The following is a 27990-nucleotide window of genomic DNA, read 5'->3' as shown; positions in this document are numbered from 1 at the left end:
GAGCCTTGGTCCTCCATACTTCTTGACTACATAGTAGCCTCTTAAAAATCCTGAAATTTGATTTTAAAAAAAGAATGCCGTGGGCGTTAAGTTAGTATAGAAGTACACAAGACTATTGATGACTCTGTTTTCATCTACACAGAGCATAAGGCAACCAGATGATTTATTTTTATTGGCACTGCCAGCAGATAACCTTCCCCTATTAAGAAAGAGAGAAGTGTGGGTTGGCCACGGCTGTCAGTCAGAGCAGCCCCAGCAGAAAACCCAATTCAGTAATTACATCCTCCTCAAGGACATGTTGTGGAGGAAGGCTAGGATCCCTGCTTCTCCTGTGACACTCAGAAATAACCAGGAGTGCTCTGAGTCAACAAGGACATTGACTGTTTTTTGTTTTTGTAAATGTTGTGACATGTTATGTGATATCACAGCTATGCTACAACTGAATGAAAAATGTTCAAATTAAAATAACAACTAAACCCAGAGGCTGAAAAGTAGAAATTCTCTATAAAGGTTCTGAGACTTGGTGACAACAAGTTGTTGCAGGAAAATGGTGCTTTTGAACAAGTGCTTTGCAGTGTATTTAAAAAAGTTGTAATGTTTAAGTCTATAATTTGTGAAAAATAAAATACCTTAAGAAATTTGAGTTTCATTTGTCCATCTCTGGTACAAGGTACATAACAATTAAAAAAATATCAAAGGATCTTCCTTATATTTGTGATTTTTTTTCATCTTCTTTGTCCATCTCTCTTGTATCCCCAAAGGCTGGTGCCTCCTGGCTTTTCTGTATGCCTTACCAAATCATTGCACCTGAGTGGCCCCAGGACCTCAATACCAGCATCACTCAGGTGCATTTTGGAGAGGGGTGAACATACACCTGTGCCTGCCATGCAGGGGAGGAGCTGCAGCCTGGACCTCACACAGGCCCTGATGGGACACCCCAGGTCAGACCACTAGACAAGTGCTGTGTCCAAGGATGCTCCTGTGCTCCTTCTCCTTCCTGTTTTTCAGCCAGAGCTTTGCAAAGGTCTGAGTTTCCTCTACCTGGCAGCTGGGCACGCTCAGTATTTTCTGCTGCTGGCATTGCAGATCAGGCTTCAGAGGCCAATGTGATTTCCTTGATGAAATCTGTTTGGAAATGGTAAAGATCTGAGGGTGCTCTCAGTTGGAAAATCAAATTTGGCTTACCTGAATGTCAGGTCATCTGGGCTGGAGTTAAACAGATGGGGATGAACAGGGACAAACAGTATTGGAGTGGCTTGTGGGAGCCTGCCAGGTTCTGGCAGGGTCCAGCCTTTCATGCTGCCTCAGTGCTGCCTTGTAAGCGCCACTGCCCTCCCAGCAGCCAGACTCGCCTGGATGAGGGGCAGCTGGTGCTAGAGATGGACCAAGCTTGTTGTGTGCCCCAAACCCATGGGGACTTCAATGGGCTTGAAAAACGTTCCCCACCAGGGCTGGGTGACAGTGGCTAGCAGAGTCACATGCTGCCCAGTGCAGATGGACAGACAGCACAACCTCACAAGCCTCCTCTCTGTGGGAAATGCAGCTAAAGCATCTAACTGGTTACTTGTACCTGTCAGTCAGTGGTCCAGGTTCCACTGCTGCTGGGCTTCCAGATTCTGGGGGCAGCAAAATGGATGGTCTTGTGACCAAAGCTCATCCTACCTGCATCCCTAACTACCTAGCCAAACTCCTTTCACTCTCTGAAAATGTCTGTAGAGGTGGAACAAAGAGGATTATGCACATAAACCTTCCTATAGTAGCTCTGAATATCCAAACTGCTTGAGGACAGAGTTCTGCTCTGACTGTTTGCTCACCTCCCAGTGGATCTCACACATCCTCTTTCCCTGGGCACATCCTGCCCACTATGGAGTCTGAGCACCCAATGCTGAGCTCAGAGTTTGTTTCCAGCATAGGAGAGGAAGGAAGACCCCTACATGAGTGTTCTAGGACTGCTTGCACAGGGAGAGCTGTGCCCACACTGTCAGGAAGCTGTGCAGTGAGGACACCTTGCTTTGAAAGAGGGGACAGGGACAGACAAAAATGCAGCAAACTGCTGAAAATGTGACTCCTGCTTGCCATGGCTGTAATCCTTCTCACAACACCACAACACCACAGCTGAAAGAGAAGTCAGGGGCTCTGCCTTGGGGATTTCATGGCCTTCAGAGGGCACATGGGGTGACACCAGGTGTTGCAAGGGACTCCTCCAGGAAGGCACAGGTTATGATGATGCTCCTTTCCATGGATGTTTTGGGGGCCTGGCATGCCTGGATTTGGACTTCTTCTGCAGTCAAGGCACTTCCAGAGCAGGCATCCCCACCACTTCATTCTCCACCTCCCTTCTTTTGGGCATCACATCATGAAATGAATACAATGGGAAGGGACCTCTGGAGGTCCTCTTGGGATGCAGATCACCAGCCCCTACCCAGTTTGCCCATCTCCTTCTAGTCAAAAATGAGATTGTTCCCTTCAGCTGCCAGAGGCAGAAAAAAAACATGACTCAGATTGGATTTTGTATCACTGCAGTCAGATTTTCTGTGCTGTGCAGAGGAAACAATGAAAGGTGAAATCCCTGTAGGGAAGGATTTGCAAAATTCTGTGGGAAATTGGTATTACAGATAATTGTTTCCTGCAGAGGGAATCTAACAGAACTTTGCAGAAAAGCTGCCCTTTTCAGCAATATCCACTACAGTGTACCCAAGCAGTAGCATAAATACCTGTCTCTTGCATAAATATGCTCTGCTGCACATTTTCCTCCTGCACCTGAAATTTAGTATTGGTTAATTCCTCTGGGATTTTCTTTAAAAGAGACATCATAGTGTAAGTGACAAACCTGTTAAATTGCAAATGAGGTGAAATAGTGGGTGCTTTGGCCTCTGGAGCACCAAGACTTTGATTCTTAATGTTATCTGTTGAGACTTACCTGTTGAAAACATGCATGGAAAATTATTGACTATCAGAACAAAATCTCCTCTCCTAAGCAGGTTCATGCTGCCAGAAGGCAATTTTTTTTGTTTTTTTTCATAAAGGTTTTTTCATAAAGAATGCACTTTTTTGTTTTTTTCATAAAGTTTGGCTAAACACAAGAAAAGACACTTAAGAGCAGCTTCTTTTTTGTATCTGGTTCATAGTATTTTAAGAGTATGTCTCCTCTATTTCTCCCTGTTGAAGGTACACTTTACAATAAGTCAGCATTAATTGAATAATAGATATGATAATTAATGTCATTCTAGCTTTTACCATTGTATACAGTGATGGATACGCTTGTGCATAGGCAAAAAAAAAATTCCCTAAGACAAGACACTATTGTTGGGCTACTCTGAACTGTAATAGTGTTGACAGTGGTGGGAGAATAGGTCCTCAGAAAATCTCTCCTCTTCACTCTTCCACTGACTATACCAAAGCAGACTGATGGCATGCGCTGGATAAGATACTGCTCTCCAGTGAATGAAGCCCTCTTGCTCAGCTGTCTCTGACAGCTCTAAATTTGAAGCAGCAGAAACTTCGACCAGACAAAAGAAAACTTCTGCTTATAGTTATCACAATAAGAAAAAACCCAAGAGCACTGTGACTGTTTCATTATTAGTGTGCTTTGCTGTTCCCAACCTTTGCAAAATCTGTGTATCTGGCTCTCTGAGAATATTACTACTTGGACTTATTTCATATGGATCATGAAGGATAAAGACATTCCTGAAAACTCACTTGCCAACTCTGCTGGTCTGCCAGCAGCAGTGATTTGAGAAGGAATTATGGTCCCTTTGAGATACGGATCACAGCATGGCTGGAAGATGGGGCTCAGCCAGACACATAAGCATGGACAGAACTACAGGAGATTCATTTTCTGTCCCACAGTAGCCCTCATCTTCCCTGTTCTGCTGCTGTGCAGTTTTCCTGCTGAGGGCACATGTAGGCAGAGAACGCACCAAATCTTGTCTTTGAAATCATTGCAGAAAGATGCCAACAGCAGAAGGCTGGAGCAGGAAGTGGCTCAGATCTCATGTTTTCCTTACATATCTCAGTAATACCTTTATGAAGAACTAGAGCATTTTTACAGAACTGAAGGGTGCTGATGGTATCTGGTTTAACATGATAAACTGTGCTTGTCATCTCAAATTTACTGGTGATCAGCTCAGCTCATCTGTTGGATGGGCATAGTGGCTCCCTGACATCATTGGGAGTGAATGTGTTACATCAATTAAGCATTTTACAGTCCAGTTTGGATTTAGGTGAACTTCAGTAACTGAAGGGCTTAATGAGGAAAAACAGCTTGTGTGTGTAGAGCCCTACCTGAGAGATCTATTTGAAAATTGCAAGGATCTGTCACACAGAGTCCTAACTACTTTATCAGACAAGACCAGAAATCTGGCAAATCTTAATGGTCTCATGGCAAAACTTGTGAACGTGGTTGAAAGATTATGTCAGAGCACTCAGACAAGGTCAGGCTGTAGGAAGGGGTGCTGCCATGCCAAGTAACCGGTTCTCAGCACATGTGCCTCAGCTTGTCATCTACCCAAAGAGCTTCCCTAGAAGTAATTGGTTTTTCAGGAGCACAGTGAATAAGCTGTAGTAGAAGAGCACTATGCTCTCTCTCACTCACTATAAGTTGCTGGAGTTTGATAATCAGATTTCTGTAACTATTTTGAGATCTGTCTTGAGGAAAGAGGCACTTGAACAGATATGGTCTGCAATATAGTAAATGTGTTGGTTATTGGAGGCATTTTATACCTTGCAAGGAATGTCTTTAAGTTGTTTTTTGAGTAAATTTATTGACAGGTGACAGTATGAATGGACTGGAGCCTGGTATTCCATGACCCATGCAGTTTCCACACACGCAGCAGATGCCAGACCTGACTCAACCATTCCATGTCAGGCTATCAGTAGCAAGGGCAGTGGAAGACAGATCATGCATTTTCTGTGAAAAATATGTTCATCACTTCTATTCTGGACCCCTGTTAGGGAGTGAGAGAAGGTGAGTGCTTCATGAGGGAAAATGTACTCAAGCCAGGCTAGTGGTAGCCTCTTCTCTTGTCAGCATAAAATTACCTATGTGCTGTGCTCATCATGACCCTCTGGCTGTGAAGAGTCACCTTCCCTGCCAATACCAATGGGGAGGACCAGCATCAGCCACAGTTTGGGCAAGAACAGTTGTGGTTGCTGAATTCAAAGCTCAGGGCACAGCTACAGAGCATCTGAGTGATCCCAAACATAGCTACGTCATCTGCAGGGCTGGACAGCAGAGACACAGGAGGCAGGCTCTGGTGGTCAAGCTCAGTCAAGATGGCAGCACCTGAAGTCAACCCATTGCAGAAGTCCAAGTTTTTAAAGAGGTTCAGGGAAGGGGCATACAAAAGGGGGAACCTAAGTCCTTAGGCAGCTGTAAATTGCTGTCTTGGATTTAGGCACCGGAGTGCTCTTTTGGACCTCATCCCAAACACTTCATTGAGTGAGTGTTGCATTAACAACAGCTCAGTCAGAGGATAAGCAGCAACAGAAATGCTTCAAGCTGCTTTTTAAATGCATCCTAGAATGTGAACAAATGATCCTTGCAGAAACAGCTGTACTGGGTTATGGTGTCATTGCCCTAAGCTGTTTTCTTCATCATTTGTACAAGGAAACACCCCTCAGCAGAGCTTCTCTCACTGGCTTCACTGCAAAACCATTCAGAAATCTATCCAGTACCACTGACTTGATGTTCTTGGTAATGAAATGGGTGTGCAGCACCCACTATCCATGCATGTGACCCTGTTAGAGGGGAAGGTGGCTCCTGGCAGGTAGAGGAGGACAGCATCTTAGAGTAGTATTGTTATTTCTGTAGAGATTGCCTCTATTCTTAAATATGGCCACTTGTAAGGACCTGAGCCATGCACTGAGCTTTGCAGCTCACTCTTCAGCTTCGCTTCTGAGATGTGTCAAATACCTACATGGTTAGCAGTGTTGCTTATGACCACTAAGTTTATGTTGAACAGGAAGAGAACAGAAACTCTACTAGAAATGATGGGAATTAAAAGATAAGGCTGTGTGTGCCATTTTTCACTTTAGGCAAGTATACTTTGACTTTGGAGGATACATGTTCAGGTGAACACTGCCTGCAGGGCACAACAAAAGGCAGAGCTGAAGTAAGAAGACTCAGTTCTATTTTAACTTTCTCCTTGGAGTGGATGCAGCTTGACTTTTCTGATGTAGTCTGTCTGGCTGTAAGTTGCACACACAGAGGAGGGTTTAATCAGCCATCCATTCGAAGGCTAGCTGGCTGCTTTTCTTCCAGAGCACTCCAAAAGAGCTTTTATGTTCAGGTCTTTGTCAGATGAAGGGAAACCTTGTGAAGTCTCACTCCATCTACACAGGGGCATATGGGACCCCCAGAACAGGGGCTTTGGGCACAGTGGTGATGCAATTAAAGAGTGTGTGTGGCATATATATATCCCACAGCACCCTGGTCTTTCAACAGCCTGTCTCCTAAGGGGAGCCTGCATGATGCTGCTGTATCACAGTGCTACAATATGCCCAAATATCAGGGGTGAAGCTTGAGCCAGGGGAAGAAATGATGTGATAAATTAAGGCTTCAATGGTGGCTATTTCTGATCTGAAGTACAGAAAATATGGTGAGGTAGAGGTGTAAATTTCACTGATGAGTCTGGAAGTCCTCTAGTGAATTTGGGGCTGTATAAATTGTGCAGAAGGTGACCTCAGAACAAACCTAGTAAAATGTACATGGATGCCTTTTGATTAATCTTAATGCAACTTAGACTATAAAAAAGTCTTCCATTATTTTGGTGCTTGTTTCCATTTTCTCTCTGGTCCTGGGCAGAAGAAGAGAAATGGAAGAATTCAGCTTGACAAGGAAAGCCTTTTGGTATTAGTTTGAACTTCACTGCTTTCCAAGCAAGGTTTCTTTGTAATATCACTATCAACTTCTACAAGAGAATTAATAGATTTCAATGACTTTCAAATTCAAATACAGTCCCTACAGACCTGCAAACCTTTATGGTGCCAGCTGACATTCTGGTGTTAGTGCTGCAATCCTTTGCGCAGTTGCTGTAACTTAAAAGGTTATCAAACAAAACTGTGTTGCCGTAATGCAGCTCAGATAAATTCTTGATAAAAGTACTTTTCCAAAAAAGTGTGTCCTCTCCTATCTCTCTAAAAACCAATTCCAGTGGAGTGCAGGTAAGAAGTGGTGATGACATTAGTATCTGCAGAAGTGCATAGCCTGCTGTAAAAGAATAAGAGAGCAAATGACAGTTAAATTCAAGACTAAAATATGCATGTACAAACAAGTTTATTACTGTGGGGCTAAAACCCACTCACTTCTGTAAACCTGTCCACCAGTGCATAGAAAGGAAGCAAAGCAGCGTGGCAAGGTGCTTGTACAACAGGGATTCTCTGCACAGCTGTATTTTTCTTTTTTTTGTTTCCTGCATGAAGCAGAGGTGGGTCTGTACCACCCCCACAGATAACAGTACACTCCCTGTGTGACTTCATAGCATAGTCAGGCATTTGAAAAAAATTTTTCTATGAAGAATGGATTTGAGTCATAATCCTTTGACCCCATGGCCCATTCGAGACGGCCGTGACATGTCACTGCTCCCTGATAACGCTTCTCCACACCACCTCTGCCTGCTCCCGTGGCAGTGAGCTGCTCTGGGGTGGTGCATGCATGTCCCTGGCCTCCCTCCAAAGCTCTGGGATCTGTGCAATCTCCAGTGTCAAGATGTGTTTGGATACGGAAAGCCGTGACACTGTTATATATCAGATAGATAACAGGAGCATCCCTTGCCCGTGGAGACAGATGCCTGGTGCTGGGTGTTGAGAGGCAAACTGCCTGTCCATCTGCAGGCTTTCTGCCTGCTCTTTAACCCTGGATGACAGTCACATCTTCAAGGAGCTGTTCTTTGAAGATAAACAGCTTTTCTGGTTCAAAAATTACAAGTCATTCTCCCCTTTTTTTTTTTCTCTAACTGAGAAAGACTGTAATTTCAGCTTTTTGGGTGAGGCTCTTTGTGGGAACACACTGACATGAAGGGGTCTTGCAAACTCTTGTTGAACTTTTTGAGTGCTCCCATTACAAACAAGCCTTTCTTCACTCCCTGCCCTGGCTACTGTGCTCAACTTCTTATGAAAAAATCCAACCAACCTACTATAGATAGCTTTCTCCCCTTGAACTCAAAAACCAGCTCATGTAGATCCACAGGAGGGAGGCAGTATTTGAGACAGTGCCGCCTTTTGAAACTTAAAATTTGAAAATTTGTGTTACCACAGCCAAAAGCTGAAATTGATGAGTTAAATAGCTATTAATTCAGTCCTTATAGAACTAATAGAAATGGTGACAAAAAATATTTATAAAAAGAGGTTTTTAATTGCGTATGAAAACACACTATTTCAGGGATGTTCTCCTTCCCTTGTGTGAATCCATGCTCCCCAGGGAAGGGCTTGCTGCAGAGGCTCCAGCATGAGTGCTACTCAAAGCCATACTGCTCAAAGCACAGCAAGTGCTGGGGAAAGGTCACTCAAAGGCATTTATCTCCTGCCTTCTGAAAGGCAAGCAGGAGGATTATCATGCCAATAGCTGGCCCACAGCCTAGAGTCACTGATCCAACTGCCTGCCACTCCTGCTGCATGCTCTTGCCTGGCTGCACACAGGTCCCTCAGAACTGCTGTGCCTCCCTATAGGGCACTGAAGGCTTGGGGGAAGGGGGTAATGTGCTCCAGGGGCAGCTTTCCTTTATCTTCCCACAAAATGAAATCTAAGCTTTCGAAGAGTATAACTTCTCTCTATTTCTTGGTATTTACTACTGTAACTATAGGTTCTTCTGCCTTCAGTATATATTTTTGTTTGTTCCTAAAAAACCTCAGGGCTGCAGTTGCATCTTACAGCAGTGATTTTAACAGACTGGCTGTATCAGTGTAAGTAAATAAGAATGCTTTTATCTATACTATATTTGCCATCTTCCAGCTAATTGTTTATGCATATATGTTCAGGAAAGTGAGGAGACATTCCCAAATGACCTCTCCAGTTTCTACATTACTTCGTATACTTATCACCCTGCACCTTGTGCTTCTCCTTCCCCAAGTTTTCCACTATTTCAGGCTTTAATCTCCAGATAAAGACCTGTTCAGCACCCATTATGCCTTTGCAAGTTAAATTATATTACTATGTTTGCAGCTGCTTGGAAGACAAAGTTGCTTTCCCCCCTCCCCCCCCCCCCTTGTAAATTTGAAATTAGTTTCATGAAAAAAACCAAGAAATTTTTAGTTAATGCTTGTGGGTAACCTGAGTTTGCCCTCAGTCTTTACTGAAACTCCCAACAGGTCAATATCTGACCTTGACACAGTAAATCTGGAGTCACAGCAGAACAGTACTGAGCTGTAACTAGACATTCTATGGGAGGACAGGATGGAACTCACTGCTTGGGTCTTGACTAGATCTACACTGGACATCAGGCATGACCTGATGGGCTGCTGAGTATTGGCCAGGAGCTGCTGAACACTCACAATTAATGGTGAAATGGGCGTTTCCTCGGAGATCATCAACACCTTGTGGCAACATAGGAGACCTGACCAAAAACTGCTTTTCTTTTAGCTTATTTGAAGTCTGTTTTCCACCATCACTAGCCCACACAGTGATGTTAATGGGATACACAGCTCTTGCTAAATTCTTAGAGAAATCAAGCTAAAACCTTGCCTGGGCTTGGAAAAAGACCTTTTCCCAGCTGCACACTTCTCACCCATGAGCTCACTTTCCAGTGTCTGTGAGACTTCACTCCTCAGCAAGTGAAGCAGCGAAGCAGCTCACATCACTCACAGGAATGACAATATGGCAGTCACAGCCCAGCCTCCATATGGATGGAGCTGCTGTAACATCTGCATTGTACCATTTGTGTACCCTTGTACATAATGCATCGAATCTGTATTACTTTATTAAGTGAATGAAGGGATTAGCCTTCTCTGGAGTAGTAAACACTCAAATTTTAAACTAAGAAAAACAGAATAGATTCAACATCAATATGCTTTGCTACTGTGTAACTATGCTCCTTTCATCTTCCCCTACTTTTGGGGATGACCCTCTCCCTCCCATCAGCACCTTGCTGGGAGGCCAGCTGGAGCTCCTAACCCTTCTCAGGAGCTTTTCAGCTGAATGACTGTACAAATATTTTGGTCAGGAAACTCTCCTGAAAAACCAGGCTTAACCGTTCTGTTCCTCAGCTGGGTGACAGGGGTAATTATGATAACTTCCCATCTCTCTTGGGTGTTATGATGAGAAACTCATTAGTGATTTGCTGAGTACCCTGAGCCAAGTCCTTGAACGAAAGAGCTGTAAGGATTGTTTTAACAATATTTAGCACTTCAAAAGTTTTGGAAGCACTACCTAATTTTCCCAAATGTAAACTAGCTAAATTCTGCACAGTAATTTGTGTGCCACACCTCTTAGCCTTTTCAACAGTCTTCACAATGTTCAGGAACTCACACAGTATGGGTGTACACATCCTCTGTGTTAACTAGCCTTTATTTTTTCACTTTTTCCTGCTGTTTATTCCTCCCTCCAGCACACTTTCATGTGTCATACTTTAAGACTCTCAGGTATATCTAACAGTCATGATTGCCAAGTCCTTAAATTTCTAGGAAAATACTCCCCGCCAATGCACTATTTCTCCTCCTCAGCAGCATGTGGCCCAACACCTTGCATAGACACCACTGCTGTGAATTAAATCATCTTTGCTGAATGGTCACCACTCGACACCGTGAACTATTTCCCTCTATTCAACACATGCCCATCCCATCTGCTTCTTTGGGATGCTTAGGAAGCAATAAAGTAGTTCAAGAAAAAATCGCCAAATACCAAATCAAAATACAGTGAAAGAAGCACCAAAGAACTGGCAAATGAAAATATCCTTTCTCCACAGCAGTACTTAGTGTTTCCCCTTGACGTAGCAATAAAATATCTGAAGCTTCTCTGTTCCAAGCTAAAAAGAGGTGCCAATTGTATAAACAGGTGATTACTGTTGGAATGGGCAATGTGAATGTTTTCTTGCAGAAAGGTAATTGCTATTTTGCTTATGACTTGCATCTGTTCTAAGTAAGTTTAATATATCATGCTGCTACATGCCATATAGGATGGACAAGAGTAAAAAATAAGCAGGGGTTTAATAGCACATCTGTGGCTAGTTAGTTATGGTTAACTTCAGGTATGTGGTGATTTCAGCATATGTTCCTAAATATTTTCACAGCAACTGGATCTAAGACAAAACCTGTTACAGTCTTTCAGGGAATAATTAATGTGCCTAGTCACTTCAAACCATACCAAATTATGAAGAAATCTGCTTGATTTCACTGTGAAAAACACTGATGAATGATCACCTCCAGAAATGAGGCTCCAGGCCTCCAAGATGTTCAGTGGGAATGGCAGGAAAGCTCTGGCCTCAAGCAGCAATACTAACGATGGGAGATAAAACATAAATAAAGGACTCCTGATCAGGGAGGTTTTGTGGCCAGAGAGAATTATAAAGGCATAAAGCAGCAATAACTTGCAACGAGCAGAGCAGGACTTCCCATTCACTTGTCACAGTGATGACACGCTGCAGTGCTGTTGCTGAAGAGCTGGCTGGTGTGCAGCGTGCCTCTGTGTTTTTTATTTTCCATTCCCTGTGCTTTAATTTATCTGTATTTCCCCCATCTGGCCTGTCTTCCTCGTGTTTGTGTGTTTCTGTTTCTCCATGATTTCTATCCTTAATGGCCACTTGCAGGCCAGACTTGCAGGCGCTGGTCTTCATCTCCCAAGGAGCTGAATCCTCATGTTCCCTGCTTGCCCAGGCACGTGGACCTGCTCTACCATGTCCCACAGGACACTGATCTGAACTGGACTGCTGTCACACAGGGGATGACTCTACTGCTTGCTGGGCTCATGCAGCCCCATCATGCTTCTGTCCAGATTACTCACCTTTGCCATACAAAGCCACTGTCGGCTTTTGGTCCATGGTTTCTTTGCCCTTCTCTTTGCAGGGGGACAGTAACTATTCTCTACTCTGTTACGCCATCACGTCACTCTGCCCATCACACTGATTTTCGTGCATCTCAGGAGTCCTACATGGCAGAGTCATGATTTTAGTGCTTAAACTCCATTTGTATGCTTCTCTTTCAGTAACATTTAGTTTTTTGAGCCTTTTTGAGGCAGAAGCTCTAAACTCAAGAATGATTGATTACAGACCCCTTCTTTGGAAAGAGTCAGGAGAGGAAGATGTCCCCAGGTGGCCACAGGATCATGGGCTTTGCAGGGGAGCAATATGCCCTCACTTGTGCACACTGATCATTAAAAAACAGAATCACATTCCTGCCTTCTCCTCTTTCCTTCATCTTTACCCTTCTCCTGGCAGTCACGATCTGCATTGCAGTAGCAGCCTGAAACCACAAGCCCACTGATCCAAACACTAAGCAAAGGTAAAACAGGAAGCGACATGTGCCCAAAGAGTTTGTTCTCTAACAGGCAGAGGCAAGATGCAGCAGGAGCAAAGGGAGTCCCTGAAAGCTGCACTGACACTGAGGAGCATAGCCCTCAGACTTCCCAAACCATAGACTAATGGCTTCATGCATTATACCAGGGCTCTGGGAAATCCCACTTGGACATGAATGGGGGCTGCCAGTCATCATTGGTCATTAACTGTGAATCCAGGCCAAGACATCCCTCACATTGTCTCAAAAATCATGTTTGCTTTCTGGTGTCTGACCATGGAGCTATGTTCAGCTCAGATTTTCACATTTTCCTTTGTAAGTGGAGAGCTAGAAGCATGGGTGTTGTTTTCTTCTTTTAGGAGCTTTCATTCTGTTTTTTAACTTAAGGCCCTTCAACTGCACTCAGGGGAAATCTTCAGTGACTCCAGGACTCCAGAGTAATCTGCATAAGTGCCTCCCTTCAAGGGCTGCACCTCCCTTTTCAGTCCACAAAGTGTGCTCAGAAGAGATGTAACAAAAACTAGCCCCAGGTGCAGAGACACAGCTCTGAGGTGTGCTGTCCTCCATGCTTTTATCATGTTCTTCACAGGTTGTGACCTTCTGAAGATAAAAAGATGTCCCTTCTCTTCACCTTGGCATTATTCAGTAAATGGTCCAATTTCCTTCGCTGAAGTGGCAGTTCAAGCCTGTCCCCCTCACCTCTTTCAATCCCCTAAAGCCAGAGCTACAGCAGCATTCCCAACAGACACCCATGAGCTCCAGGAGCAGGGACCTGCTCTGTGTGGTGCATTATGACTACATAACTGGGAGCAAAAGCTTTAGGCTCAGGAAAAGGAGATGTAAACAGTACTGTCTCCTACAACCAAGGAGAGCAAACAGATCAGAGCTGCAGCCATGCAGATAAGAAAATCATCCTGGACATTTTTTCATACAATACAGCGGAGATATTTATTTAAAATACCCAGAACTCCCAATTTGCCTGTAGGAGTCAAGGTATTTAAATAATAAATCTTAACCTGTGCCAGCATGGCTTTCCTAATGGACACTCTTGCTCTCATCACATCCACATGAAACTGCTCTGTGACAAAACCTAAACTTTCTACTGATTGACTGTGTCAGCTGCAAGGCTTTACCATGGGACAATATGGGTGTTTCTCAACCAGCAAAGCCATGAAGAATTCCACAGGTACCCTGCAGGGACAGGGTGTAAGGGGTCTTGCTGAAGGTCCCCCTGCTGCCAGTGGCATTGTCCTTGGTGGCTGCATCATGTGTCATCAGCTGCAGGCTCAGATTCTCACTGCTGGAAGACGAAAGTAGATGTCCGTACTAAAGCAGGTCAATGACAACTCCTCCCAAAGCCCTGCAAAACCAGGGCACTAGAAAACCTGTATTCAGTTCTGGGCTTTCCTGCAGACTTCTGTGACCTTGGACTCATCGTGTAACTTTAATGCCCTTGTTTTCTCACTATTAACTAGAGCACATATTGAATAGGACTCAATTTATGAACATGTGTAAAGCACTTTGATAGCCTGGGGTAAAAAATCAATTAAGACATGGTGAGCAGTTGATGGGCCCAAGCAATTACTGAAGTAAATGATTCACAAACATACTTTTTTTTGAGAGTGCCATTAAACCAAAACAGATTTGCAAATTATTCACTTGTTTCTAGAGGCTGAATAAACCATGGGGAGGGGAGGTGTGGGGAAGCAGGCAACCATCACTGCTTCAAAAATGCTTGAAAACCATGCTGAGGACAAGCCTTTTCGGCGCATGGCTGGGTGCCGGCAGGAACGGCAGGTTTTGGAAGAGTCCTCTCTTGTCCCTCTCCATTCTTGATGGATCCCATTCCTTCCCTCTGCGGATTTCCCCTGTGCTGAAAAAGTCGCTCATCTCGGCTGGGTCATGGGTTGAGCTCAGCTGCGGAGGGAGAGCGGGCAGATGTCCGTTCAACTCCTTGGGCAAAAGAGTGCAGCCACGACCGACCGCCCCGCGCCGCTGCCCGCGGCCGGTGCCGCGGGCAGCGGCGCGGGGCGGTCGGCGCGGGGCGGGGCGGGGCGGGACGAGAGGGGGAGCGAGGCAGGCGGTGCGTCCGTCCCGTCCCGCCCCGCCCCGCCCCGCCCCGCCGCGGGCTCGGCGCCTCCCCGGCTGCCGCGGCCGCTGAGCGCGGCGGCCCCAGCCGCCACCCGAGGGGCGCAGGGCGGCCGCCCGGAGAGGTGAGTCCCGACAGGTCGGGGAGCGGGGAGTGGGCAGCTGAAGGAGGCGGAGAGGGAAGAACGGCGGGGCTCGGAGGTGTCTGTCCCGAGGCGGGCGGCGATGCGCGGCAGCTGTGGGGCACATCCTTCGGATTCCCATCGGTTTGCACCTGCTCGTTCTTCTATTTTCATCGTGACCCCCGTCTCTGGCGGGGCTCTCTGCCGACACCCCACCGGGAGCTCTCCCTGGGCAGGCGTCCCAGGGAAGTTGGTCAATGCCGCTCGCTGGAGCCGCTCCCTCCATGTACCGCGTTGGTCCCCTGCGCTCGGGACGGGGCACAGGCTGCGTCTCGGAGCCGGCTCCCACCGACCCGCCAGGATGTGGCAACAGGGGCTAAAACAAGTGCCTCCTCTCTTGGTGTGTATCTGTACTCTAGTATTTACACAGAAGTCAAATGGATCTTTGGGTTTTTTTCCCTTTTTGCTGGTTGTTTTAGACCATGTACTGTTGCAAAGGAGACAAAAACCCAGCTGTTCTGTCAGAAGGAGAGATCTGTGCGGTTATGTCATTTCATAATTGCCTCAGAATTATGGCCTTAGTCTGTCACTGGATCTGTGCCAAAGGACTCTTGCATTTATTAAGGATGGTGGTGGTTTATGCTTTTTTTTTCTTTTTTCTTTTTTTTTTTTTTTGGTTAAGAGTTGAGAATAATGGCTTTTTAATGGCATGGACCCTACATGTTAAGTTACTTCAGCCCATGTCTTTAAGTGAACATATGATGTAACTTTAAGTAGTCAGTCTGATCCACACAGTCAAGCCATTAAATCTTGGCCAGTGACAATGAGAATTGTGTCCTGCTGAAAAGTATTCAAATGCACTTCTTTGCGTGAGCTGAAGCAGTTTCTCATTGTTACTTTAGAAGTTCCGATTCTGACCAGAAGTGCTGTTGCTGTTTGTGGGTGACACATGGAAAATAGCAACCTTCCAGCTTCAAACTAAGGAATATCAGATTAATGACAGAAAAGGGCTCTGCAATTCAGAAATGCAGCCATTCGAAGAGAACCTTAACTTGTGCCAGTGCTTGTTTTGTAATCACAGAGGTTAAATATGTGCTGCCCTACTATGCTCTTGCAGTTCTACTACTCACCATGGTACCACTTGCAGGAAAAAAGTGTGGCTCTGCCAGCTGTTCCTTTTTCCAGGATGCTCAGGACAGCAGGAGTCCAGAGGAAATTGAGACAAACTGCTTCTGTAGGGTAGAGAAGCTGGTCATGTCTGTGCCCTTCAAGGCAGGATGGTCACCTAAGCTGTGCCATTGGGGCATATTAGAATACCAATGCAAATACCTATTTAGCTTGTCATTTCGAAGGCTGTGGCCTTCTGCATTCTACCTTCCCATGGTCATGTTCAGTATTTTTTCATGCTGCAACATGTATCTGCCAGCTCTTGGAAAAGACGGATCTTTCAGGGTCTGCCAGGCTGTGTGTATCGAGTGGCATATTACAGTACTATATTGTTCTTTAGATGCATAATTTCACTGGCCTCTTATGACCTAAAAAGCACACAGAAAATAAACAAGGGCATATTGTTTCAGTGGGAAGGATGCAGAAAGTTCTTTTGCCTTAGCCATTAGTTAGGAAAACATTACTTTTAAGTGTTTCTCCTGATTGTCAGAGAAATGACATGGCACATGTGAGCTTGTTTTTTGCCAAGCAAGCTCTCTTTGGAAGGTGAGGCATTTCTGAACTTCTTGGTCATCTTGGAATCAGTTATGAGCAAAGTCCTGCCCAAATCTTCTCTTCTAATTAATTTGGCCAGAGGCCATCCTAATTAATCTTGAGGGAGTTCAGGGGTGGGAGAGCTTGGTATGAAACAATTGTTCTCTTGTAATTTGCTGTTCACAATGTGTTGACCAAGCCACAAGCTGCATCTCTAAAATCCTCTGGGTCTCTTGTTGAAGCCATTACACCAGTTTATTTGTTTTTTAACAGATGTTGTTTTCTGCTTCTTGAGTGGAAAGGGTTATCTCAGTTTCTACAACCTTTTTATTGTGCTTTGTTTCAAGGGCCAGTGGACTTGGGCTTGCTGGGGAAACTTACTCACCAGTTCCAGCTATGAAGGAAGGGGTTGGTCAGCCTTCCAGCAGTCGTGATGCTATTGTTAAGGCCTCTATGTGAACTGATGGGATCTTTTCACATTTGCCTAGAAATAACCCTCAGTTCTGGTATTGGCAGTGCCTGCAGGGAACAAAAAGCAGCAGCAGCCTCTTTGCCTAAGAGTATTACAGTTAGGATGTTAATAGAATTTGTCAGCCATAACCTGGACCGTCTCAAATGGTGGGGCAAGGGAAGGCATTCTTAAATCTGAGCTATTCGAAGAAAGGAAAAAAGTTAAAGGCTAGGTTCTGCTTTTTGGAAGTGCTGAGGACACCTTGCAAGTCTCCAAAACCATGATGAAGGGGAAAGAATGACCAGCTGTTTCTGAAATTTCAGGGTGGTCTGTCTTTCCCTGTTGTGATGATGGCTGCTTACCTTGTTGGTCCAGGGGGCCCAACAGCTGGGGCACCTTTCAGCAGCCTGTGCTTACCATACTGGTGGGGCAGCCCTGCCCAACACACACAGTGCCTCAGTAGTGCAGTGGTGCTTGTGTGTAGGTTTCTCAAGCATGTCTTATTTTTTTTCTATGCTAATGCATAAAAATACTATTTGGGCATTTATTTTCTGGTAGAGCAAGGGGTCAGGGAGAAATCCTGCAGAGACTACTAGTCAGGACACACAGATCCAAGAAAGAAAGATCAAAGGCGTCTATAATACAGGAAGAAGCCGAGGGTCAATCCAGAAGAAAGGGCATTTAATTATATGTACAAGGGTAATATAAAAGGGATAACACACAGGAGAGGATGGTGGTGTCCAAAAATGAGTAAACAAACAGATGTGTAGGACTAATGCTGAGAATTTATTTACTCCAGCAGACATAATCCTTATCTCTTTGAAAGAGGAGAAGACCACACCAACCTTGGAACGCCTCTGCTCCCAGCCACGTTTGTGAGTGGGAGAAAGTGTTTGTTTATGGATCTCTCCTCCATAAGTCCTGGCCTGATGGGCTGGCCTGTCCTGCTGTGATTAGTAGGATGCTAATGTGTGTAATCCTTTTGATCACAGAGCCCAAGCTCTATAAGTCATGTCACTGTCACCTCAAAGAATTTCAGCCGTGTGATAGATCCCTTATGAAAAAATTGCACTTCGAAATATTTAATACAGTTATAATTAAGATCCCTTTTTTCCTTTTTTTTTTCTTGTACAGATGGAGAGCTTTTCTATTAAAAATTACAAACAATAATACTTATCCATATAGTCCCAAGTGTGGGAGTAGCTTATTAGCACTTTGCCCATAGGTATTTTAGGTGGGATGATTAAACCATAATACCTTGATTTTAAGATGTGAGCAACAAATGTGATTCCCTGTGCTTTGTTCTACCAGAGTGGATTGCTCCTTAATGGAAACATTCATCTGAGTTCTAAAAAATACCCACTTCTGCAGTTCCTTTTTGGGAGGGAAAGAGTTGACTAATTACACTTTGTTTAATAAACGTAGTATTTGCTCTCCTGTTGTGACAAACAAAAGCTGTCACTTGAGGAAATACACCATATGCTGCCAATTGGTGTAAGGACTGGTTATATCAGGAGCACAGAAAGTAGCAGTGAGTCCTCTTTAACAATTGCTCCTTCTCTGAAAAAAAATCTGGACTAGTTTCAGTGGAGCGATGTGCTGTTCTGTCATCAGTGAAAGCAAGCTGTTGACATTTTGGAAAACAGCTAATACAAACAGTGGTATCTGTGCATTCTTGGATGTATCCTCTCACCCTGTCAGGCATTTACATCTATTTGGATGCTTATGAACCTCACTGAATCATTGCTCAGTCAGGGCTGGATTGGTCCACGAAATATTTAAAAATCAAACATATTATGGGTGTCAACTCCCATCCAGGCACAGTCAGACATGTTTCTCAGCATTGTGTGAACTCAATACTCAAACACACTCATTACTTACAAAAAAATAAGCTAGTTCTCTACCACTTTTTTTGGCAAATCTGAGAAAGCAAACTCTGAAAAAACAACTGGCAGCACCTGGAGAGCACTCATTAGGGTCTTCCCCAGGAGATCCTCTGCACTCTCATGCCACAGTGGTGGGTTGCCAGATGTATCTGCACAGGTGATATACAAGACAAGAATAACTACCTTCTGAGAGTTAAACTCTTTAAGACTTGGTCCTCTCATCCTCCCCCACTTCCCAATTTTATTTGAGACACATTATATCATTTATTTATTCTCTGTAACAGTTTCTTGGTGATTTCTTTTTGCTCAAAGAATGCAAAGAGGATGTGAGCTGTAATTTTCACTGTCTGTGAATCTTTGTGTTAGAGAAAAAATGTGAACTCTCCTCCCCACAGGTAATGAGGGTTAAACATATAAATTCACAGAGTTCTTTTTGTATTCTTTGAGATGAATGGGAGAGGCTGGCCTGGGAAGACATGCAGAGCCAACATAAAGTGGCAATGACTTTGGCATGTCTTCCTCCCATGTAGAAATGATTATGCATTTAGCACTAGCGGCTTTGAAGCCTTTAGTATGGTGTAATGGGAACTTTCTTGAAACTTTGCTTAGTGCATAACTGTGATATGAGTCCTTTGGTCAGGACCCCATTCTGGTGCCTCTGCTCAGCTCATCTGCTGCCTCTTCTCTGCTCAGAATCCTTCCTTGCAGTAGTATGTCTCTTGTGGCTCAGCCTCCCTATCCCTCTTGTCCCTGGAGAAGAGTCAAATTTTCTGTTCCTACCCCTGTGTCAGGCCTGCTTCCCCTTGGTACCCCCCTCACTTTTCCCTGCAATGCAGAGGATGTTGGGAAAGGGGAATGCAAGGACAGTTGTAAGGAAGAGGTGGGAGGGAAGCCACATTGTAATTCAGGTGAGGTGGCTTTTTATAAAACTGGGAGACATGTAGATAAGAGTTCTGATTCTCTTGGAAATATGTGGATCATGCCAACAAAACAGTAACTTTTCTAGGGGGAGGCAGAGGAGCAATATGAAAGCGTTAGTTCTGAGGCAGGATCTGCTTCATCAGCACTATTTCTGATAGATCTTTGTTGAGTCTGTTCTTGAAAACCTGTATTGATGGAGATTCACAATCTCTCAGCATAAACAGTGGATGACTATCTTTGTGGCTAGACAGTTCCTCCTAATATCTAACCTAAATCTCCTTTGCTGCCTGCTAAGCCAGTCCCTTTGGTTTTTCACATCTGCAGGGAGAAGGACAGGATTATCACTGCCTTTTAGCAGCCTGACATATTTAAAACTTGTCATGATCTCTCATTCTCTCACCTTCATTCCTCTTCCCTTTTCTTTCAACTAAACAAGCCCACTTGTACTCTTTTCTCTACGGGTCATACTTGGCTAAGTTTTCTATCATTCCTGGCAGTACATGGCGGGGAGCAGCATCTTGCTTGAGGTAGGGCCCAAACCGGATGTAGAGCTGAGAGAAGTAAAGAGCCTGACATGTGATACTCCTCTTGGTGTACCTCCAAGCATATTTGCCTGTGTGTACAAAGCCCTGCACTGCTCTTACCGTAAAAGCATTGAATTGTTAAGGTTGTTAAGGTTGGAAAAGGTCTGTAAGATCACTGAGTCAAATGATGTCCTCTCTCTTTGTGGCTTTATCCCCAGAGGCTTTTGCCGTACCACTCCATTTTTAAATGGCATCATTCTCCTCCAGTATGGTTTTTTACATCTGCCTGTATTGAATCTCAACCATTCATTTGAGACTGTGTTTCTAATTTATTAAGATTTTATTCTAATTGCAATCCCTGAAAATGCTCACAGCACTCCCTACAGATTTGTAATTGTAATCTTCTTTCTAATTTACAAGTCATTAATGGAAATACTGAATAGAGCAAGATCCCAGGCACAGCCCTTATGTGTCTTTTCGGGTTGACGTTGAATTTACTAACTATTCCTTGAGTACAGATTTGAAGCATTTGTGTACCTGCCCAGAGTAAATTATACCTCAATTGTATTCACCTGTTTTGCATGTAAGACTATCAAATGCATCCATCAAAAGCCTTCCTCGTTCCAATGTGTGACTTCTACTGTTTTTCCTCCTCTGTTACTATGCTCCTAGCTCCGTCAAAGAAGAAAATTAAATAGATTAGACTTAATTTGTTCTTGACAAGTCTGTATTTTCTGTTTTCTCATGACTTTATCATGTGGGAGTGGATGCAGTTGCAGTGCAAGGTGGGAAGCAGAGAGATGGAAACTTCCTAGATTGTACACTTGCTCCCTCCTGCTCCAGGATGAATAAACAAGTGTTATAACTATTTACAAGAGAATTGAATAATAATTTGTCTAATTCTATATCAAAGCAAGACTGTTTGGTCTGTGATATCCCAGGCCTGTCTCCTTCCCCCTTTTGTTTGAAGTTAGATAATATGCTTGCCCTTATCCATCCTTTGAGACTTTCTAGAAGATTTTCTTTCTCACTCATGGCTTGAAGGCAGCCATGGCTAATTCCCTACTCCTTCCTTACGCCTAGCCTATGCTTAATTAAGCCCCACTGAGTTGAATACATCCAACTTGCATTAGTGTTCTTTAATCTCTTTCTCCTCTGTTCTAAAGTATCTTTGTGTTAAATATCTAACATTTGATCATTATTGCTGAAGCCTCTTCAAGCACATGAATTTTATCTTGCGTGTATCTGCAAGTCAGTGGATGTAGTGGGGGTTGTTTCCACAGCAGAGGGCAGGGGCATGGCACAGTAGCCTGCCACTTGCAGTCCCATCTGACTTCATTGTCCCCAAAAAGATGAAATTAAGCAAGGTTAAAAGCCTCATTTAATGTGTTTTTGATAAGCTGTCTTATCTGCCCACATGCAAAACCAGAGTGAGAAAACAGGAGCTGTTAAAATGGCCAAAGCCTTAGATATTCTCCTGGGATGTAGCTCAGGGTTATATTTAGACAGAGCAAGTAGCACCATCTACTATTAAAACTTCTACTACAAGAACCTGTTTTATATTGCTGTAGTCTGTCAGGCTTTTATCACTTGATCTGAGACTTTCAGGTTTTGTCTCTCTCTCAGGCTGTTTATTTTAATATTGTCAGCTAAACCAATCCAACCATTTCAAAAAAAAACTAGGAAGGAGGAGAGGAGGAATGTTGTTTTGCCCACATTAAAAAGGGAAAAGAAGATAAATCCTCCAGCTTTTTGATTGAGAGCTGCAGTGCCATCATGTTCAGGAGCAGCATCTATGGTGACAAGGCTTGGAGACATCTGCGCATGTTCTCAGCAGACTCCTCTCTGTTTTCAGCTACTCTATTTTCCGAGGACTTTTCCCGCTCATCCATCAGCACCTCAGGGCCTCTGATGCTAAGCAGCCCACTTGTGACCCAGTCCTGTACAGGGATGGTGCTCATGCCATAACAGCTGCAAGGGAAGTGTCAGCAGAGCACGTGCTGCTAGAGTGGGATTGTCCCTGTAATGACAGCTCTTGCTTCTTCCAGGTACAGGTGAGATGGGATCTGAAATCTGGGAGCAGAGTAGCAGGCACAGAGGTGCTTCTTTTGGAAATGTAGACAGGACAGAAGGTGTTCATCAAGAGGGGAAGGAAGAATTTGGGATGATGAATGCAAACAGAGGATTGGCCAGGAGAAGCTGTAAGGGTGGAGGAGGACAGGATGGGCTGGCTAGCACAGTGGTGGTCTGTTTGGGAAGAGCGGAGACAGGAGACAGGAAAGGCAGGGAAGGGATGCTGGAGGCATGGCAAGAAGGACAGGTGGATGTGGGAAGGAGGAAGTTAAGGCACTGAGGTGCATGGTGGTGAGGAGTTAGCAGGAGTGGAGGGGATATCAGGCTTTCTGGACAAAAGTGTAGGTGTTGGATTAGATGGGCAGATGAATGGAGGAAAGCACAGAAGACAAATTACTGCAACCAATCTTTTGGCTTATCCCGTATTTTCATTGTGTTGACAGCTGATTTGCCACACCTGGGTTGATGTGCAAAGCTACTAGGTTAATGCTGCAGTTGCTTTGAATGTACCTAGTTCACTTGTAAAGTTAAGTCTTTTAAGAGTCAAATTGTAGGCACTTCAGACTGGGTGCCTATAATGGAGAGGATTGTTTTCACTTGTCTGTCTGCATAAATACTTCTGTCTGGCACATGTCTGATATGAAATGGGAATAATGTCCCCCAGACGTGAGTGAAGATAAGCTAGTTTAATGTGTGACCCGTCTAGATAATATGCTTTGTAATTCAGATGCCTGTTAGTAACTCTGTCTTCAGAACAGAGTTTGGATACTGCTGTAGATAAAGCCCTGGAAGACTAGCATCACCTAGTCTGCACATCAACCAAGGCAGGAGTCCTGCAGAATTCAGTAGCCTCAAGTCATGTAATTACAGACTGCAGCAAATTGTGTGTCTGTGCAGGATGCCTTGATTTTGGCAATTCTTGATGTTGTATGCTTAATTTTGAAATATGAATCATGTTCTTTCAATGCTTTCTTTTTTGTAAAAATAAAAAGTGATTCTGTTACAGAATCCCTAACAATAATGTTATTAATAGTTTTGCAGAGGTGGGCAGGTTGAATCATGTGCAAGAAGGACTTCAGGGGTTGTATTTGAACAGTTAAAGGGTTCCCGCTTTCCCTTTTATTTCAAGTAGCAGAGGGCAGAAGAGATGTTACAGAGGGCAGCCAGGGCCAAATTCTCTGTCACTTCTGGTCTTCCACCCAATATGTGGCTGCTGTGCCAGAATGCTCTCTGGAACGTGGGCAAAACGAAGGAGCCTGACAATGGGCTACTTGGAACACCATGAAGGGAGGGTTCAACAGCATGCAAGCCATTTTAGAGCATGGAGGTAAGACCTGCTCCTGGCACTGCTGCAATTGTTGGCATTCATCATAGCTAGCACTGGTCATCATGCAAGATGGTGGTGCTACGCCCCCAAAATAATAAGGCTTGGGAACCCCTGCCACTGTAAAAACTACAGACAAAGGCAGGTCATCAATAGAAACTGGTGTGTTTCCCCCACTGAGAATGAGCTCCAGAAGCAGCTCAGAGGAAACTCGAGCAGCAGATTCCTTCAGAGTGTTTTTCAGGAGTGCTTTGGAATGCTTGGTGCCAGCAATGAGATCCTCACTCCTCGATGGAGCACCCCAAGACAGGGCGCTCTGATGATGTTTCCATCTGGTGGTCTCATTGTGTCCTGCCCGCCAAGCTGCAGGTCCCCATTGTGTCTGCCTGCATGGGGGCTGATGCCGATTTCCGCCGTTCACGCTTGTTTCTTCACATCTGAGAGTGCTGCTGAGAAGTTTCCAGAGAAAAGCCTGGTCCCTGTTTCCAATGTAATGCAGAGTTGTACCGGCTGCCGGCGACAAGTCGGAAATGCTGGCAAGATAGCAGGCATCCTCAGGAAGCAAACCCTATCAGAAAGCACTGATGTCATTGGCAAACAAAACAAATGAGTGCTGTAAAAACAAACTGGTTTCCAGCCTTGTTGATCTTCCCTCAAATTAGAAGCTCTGCACAGCCTTTACTCTGTGGCCCAGTCTGACAGATTATTTACATGACAGTGCTGCAGCAATGGTTTTGTTACTTCTGCCAATCCGATTCCTTTGATTTTATTTTTTAGATTTATTTATCTAAGGGAGGGTGGGGTGAATGTCCTGGTGCTGAAGCCAGATTTGGAAAGCTGGCCAGCATCCTCGCAGATGTTGGGTGTTGACATGGTTGATGTTCTGTGAGCTTTGATCAGACAGGACCTCTGGCTTCCCTGCCCCTGGCCAGGTCTGATGCAGGGGTTGCTACCTCCCCACAACTTCTGCACAGCCCTTCAAAGCATATGTCCTGACAGGGTCCCAGCTAGTGGCCACCTGCCACTACTGCTACTGGCTCTTTGAAGTTTGTGTTGTGGGCATAGAGCATTTCTACATGTGCTGAGTCTGGGCAGAGCTCGTCTGGGGTTTGGTGCTGAGAGCACTGCAGCAGGCAGAGCAGTGCAGGCTTCTCCCCCTTGGTTGTTCCCATTGGGGTATTGTGATGGACACAGTGATAGCATCCTGCTCCTAGATGGCCCTCCCCACCACCTGTAGGACTGTGGGGCTTTCCCTTCCACACATGATAAGTCTGCAGAGCAGGAGAAGACAGTCACACCAGTTTCTCATGATGCATTTCCACTCATTGCTCCTCACTGCTAGTGCCAAAAGGAGGATCAGAGTAAACCCCACAGGCTGGAGGTTTCTCGCCCACTCACCTTTGCCTCTCTGATGGCACCATGGCTGCAGCGGGTGGTAGAGAGGGGGTTAAGCTCTGCTCCAAGCCAGCCTGATAATAGCAGGAAAAGCACATTTCTTCCGTGCACCTGTGACCGCTTCGATGGGCTTTCTGCTGTTTATGGTAGTCACATTGGATCTTTCTCTCGTTAGAAGCTGAACAGCTCTAGCAGCCAGCTGTTCCCTTTGCTCTGCTCCTACCTGGCTCCTTGCACAGTCCGGGCAGGGGGTGGATGGAAAATCAGCTTTTTAGGTCAGCATTCAAAAATAACCCACAAAGCCTTCCCTTCCTTCTATGAGGAATGGGTCCCACTCTTCTCTGCTTTCTGCCTGCTTGTACTTACTGCTGGCTTGCTTACTCAAAGCTCTTACTGGGAATTTGGAGTCCTGTTCTCACAACGACTGCTCCTAAAATATCTTCAGCACAGAGCTTTATTTCTCTGTTTTTAAAGGGTGCATGGTGTTCCATGTGTGAAAAGGGAAAAGATTCATTAAGCTCTAGAGACAAACCAGTTTAAGTGTTCAGCAGGCTCTCAGGCTGAAAAGCCTCTTCTGCAGCATTCCAGGTTACTCAGTTAAGTTGTGGCTTTGCATAAAAATGGTGCCTGTTTTTCCACACTGTGGGCTCTCAGGCGAGTGCCGAGTGCTGTGGCCACCATGGGCAGTGCAGGGCAGATGCAGTTGGAGGGTCCCTGCATGCCCAGGAGCCATGCACCAGGCTGGCCCAGAGCAGCTGGCCAGACCAGCTCTGCAGCCTTCAGGGCAGCCAGGAGACAAGGTGGCCCAGAAAAGCGATGGGGTGCCAGATAGTCAGAAACTGGCCATAATATACAGAGCAAACACATCCACTTCTGTGTATATGTAGCCTGAGAGATTCAGTACTAATAAAGCATCTATCTCAGCTGTTGCTCCATTTCAAGTAAATAATTGTCAGCAGCAGTGAACAGACTTCTCCCTTTTTGTGTGCCCAAGAGGTGCATTAGAGACCAGTATAAAATGTACTTGCTTGTCATGATCTTTGCAGAGACAATCTCCTTTTGAGCAGCTGCCAGTGCTGGGCTCATAATCCTCAGGTGGATCTGCTGCTACTAAGGTCACACAGTACTCAGTAGGCATGTTAAATGAACTCTTCACAAAGGGGAAATCATCTTGTGTTTTATATTTTACATAATGAATCTATTTGTGTGTGTTTTACCTCTTTATCCACCTTTTTTAAATTTCCTTTTTCTAGTAACACAGTTTAAACGGGGGAATGTATCAGAACGGGTCCATTGTTTTGCACAAACTACAGAACAGAACGTTACCTTCCACTTGTTTTAAAACTCTGGAAGAATGGGTGTTCTGTAATTGCCATAATAAGCTGCGAGAGTGGTAGAGACAACAGAGATTGTTTCCGGCCAACTAATTCAGTTTGCTGGATCTTTGCTCTAGTCAGTGCAGAGTTGAGGGCAGTAACTGGGGAAGAAAAATCTTGACTGCCCTGTGTCTTGGAAATCACTGAGACACAATAGACATGGCCATTGCAGGTTGTTTCCAGTCATGTTATGCAGTGAAAGTGTGCTGTAAAAACAGCATACTTGAAATCTTAGATTTTGTGTTATTGTAGCTGAGGACTGCACTTTTCCAGCAGAGGCCAATGCAGAGATAGAAGAAAGTAAGCTGTAAAAAGGACTGCTTAGCTGGGGTATTGCATATTAGCTGGGTTTCTCATGTGGTTACATAGTTCATTTTTGTTCTTATGCATATTTTGTCCTTGTTCATGTGAACTTTTTTTTAATTGGAATATGCAGAGCTGTAGGGAGAGGCATATTGCCCAGTAATCCACCCCCTCCTCCTGCAGTAACTTAAAATGTAATATAGAACACACCTCTTCATGACTGGAGAAAAATCGTTTTCTAAGGAAATGCCTGTTCAAGCTGTGGGCTCAGCTCCAGTGCAAAGATTTTTTTGAGATCACATTAGTGAAATCTGAAAACTGCATTCACCAGTGAATTCTTGAGTGAAAGGGACTGAGTCAGCAGCAGCAGCAGCAGCGTGGCATCTGCTGTTTGGCTGAGTGCAAGAAGGTGTATTGTCTAGGGAAGGTCATCACATGATTCATCAACATCTGCATGCACTTGGCTTCATCTATTTTATTAAGAAGGTGGAAAACCAAGTCCAGGGGGTGATATTTTTAGCTTCAGTAGCCTGCCAGCTGATTAAAGATATCTTTTCTTGTTTAAAGCAGCCTTCTGCATGTTTTTGGTTTTGTTTTCTAGTGATGGGTCCAGCTGGAAAGAGCTTTCTGATGGCACAGCTGTGAGTGAAACCAGCACAACATGTTCAGTGTCGAGGACCTCCTGATTTCTCATGGATACAAATTGTCAAAAAATCCCCCTGTTTCATGTGAGAACAGGTATGATGGATACCGGCACGAAATCACAGCAAACAGATCTGCTCAGAGATCAACACTGAATGGGCTTGAGGCAGAATCCAGAACTGGAGACTGCAGCAAGAAATCTCTGGTGAAAACCAACTCGAGCAGCACTGAAAGCAGCCATGGGAGCCAAGGGAGGCAAGCGGGTCCTGGTTACCACCATGACCTTCAGGGTTTGTCCACTTTTCATACTTCAGAAGGGGGGTAAGTTTCAGCATCATGCCATGGCTTTGCTTTCCCTTTCTTTTGGTCCTGATGGATAACTAACCACAAATCTAACCCTTAACATCATCTTCCTGTGACTCTTTCCTGCTCCCATCCTAGTGACCATTTCTGTGCACTGGATGTCTGCATGAAGCAGTGACACATCCATTCACCTTCTACTAGAGAAAGGGCTTTGGAAATACTGGGATCATGGGAAGTGGCTGAGTGTGGGAAAATTTGATTTTCTTATGTGATCTGTATCAGAAAGGGCTTTCTGATGGGCTTAGGAAAGCTCAGTCTTACTACAGGGAAAAGCAGGGGGAAAAGCTCTTTCTTTTCAGTTGTAAAAAAACTCAGCCTGGCTTCTTCTGTCACATACACGCCCCAGTTTTTGTTGTAGATTCAGCCATATGCAGCTCTTG

The 27990-nt window shown here is 44.7% G+C and overlaps 1 protein-coding gene across 3 annotated transcripts in view; it reads left to right on the top strand.

The window, feature by feature from the left end:
* Positions 1-27990, top strand: part of JCAD (junctional cadherin 5 associated) — a 62687-nt gene that overhangs the window by 16204 nt on the left and 18493 nt on the right. For 2 of the 3 annotated variants that reach the window (XM_071559995.1, XM_071559994.1), the window contains exons 1-2: positions 14564-14654; positions 27207-27568. In XM_071559995.1, coding sequence (XP_071416096.1) covers positions 27267-27568 — 302 coding nt within the window. In that variant the 5' untranslated portion in view covers positions 14564-14654; positions 27207-27266. Of the gene's footprint in view, positions 1-14563; positions 14655-27206; positions 27569-27990 lie in introns of those variants that run through there. The other variant, XM_071559993.1, reaches the window with a different exon arrangement.

The sequence above is a fragment of the Pithys albifrons genome, chromosome 7, assembly GCF_047495875.1.
Source record: "Pithys albifrons albifrons isolate INPA30051 chromosome 7, PitAlb_v1, whole genome shotgun sequence".
Taxonomy (NCBI): domain Eukaryota; kingdom Metazoa; phylum Chordata; class Aves; order Passeriformes; family Thamnophilidae; genus Pithys; species Pithys albifrons.
This window is presented reverse-complemented; position numbering and strand designations above follow the sequence as displayed.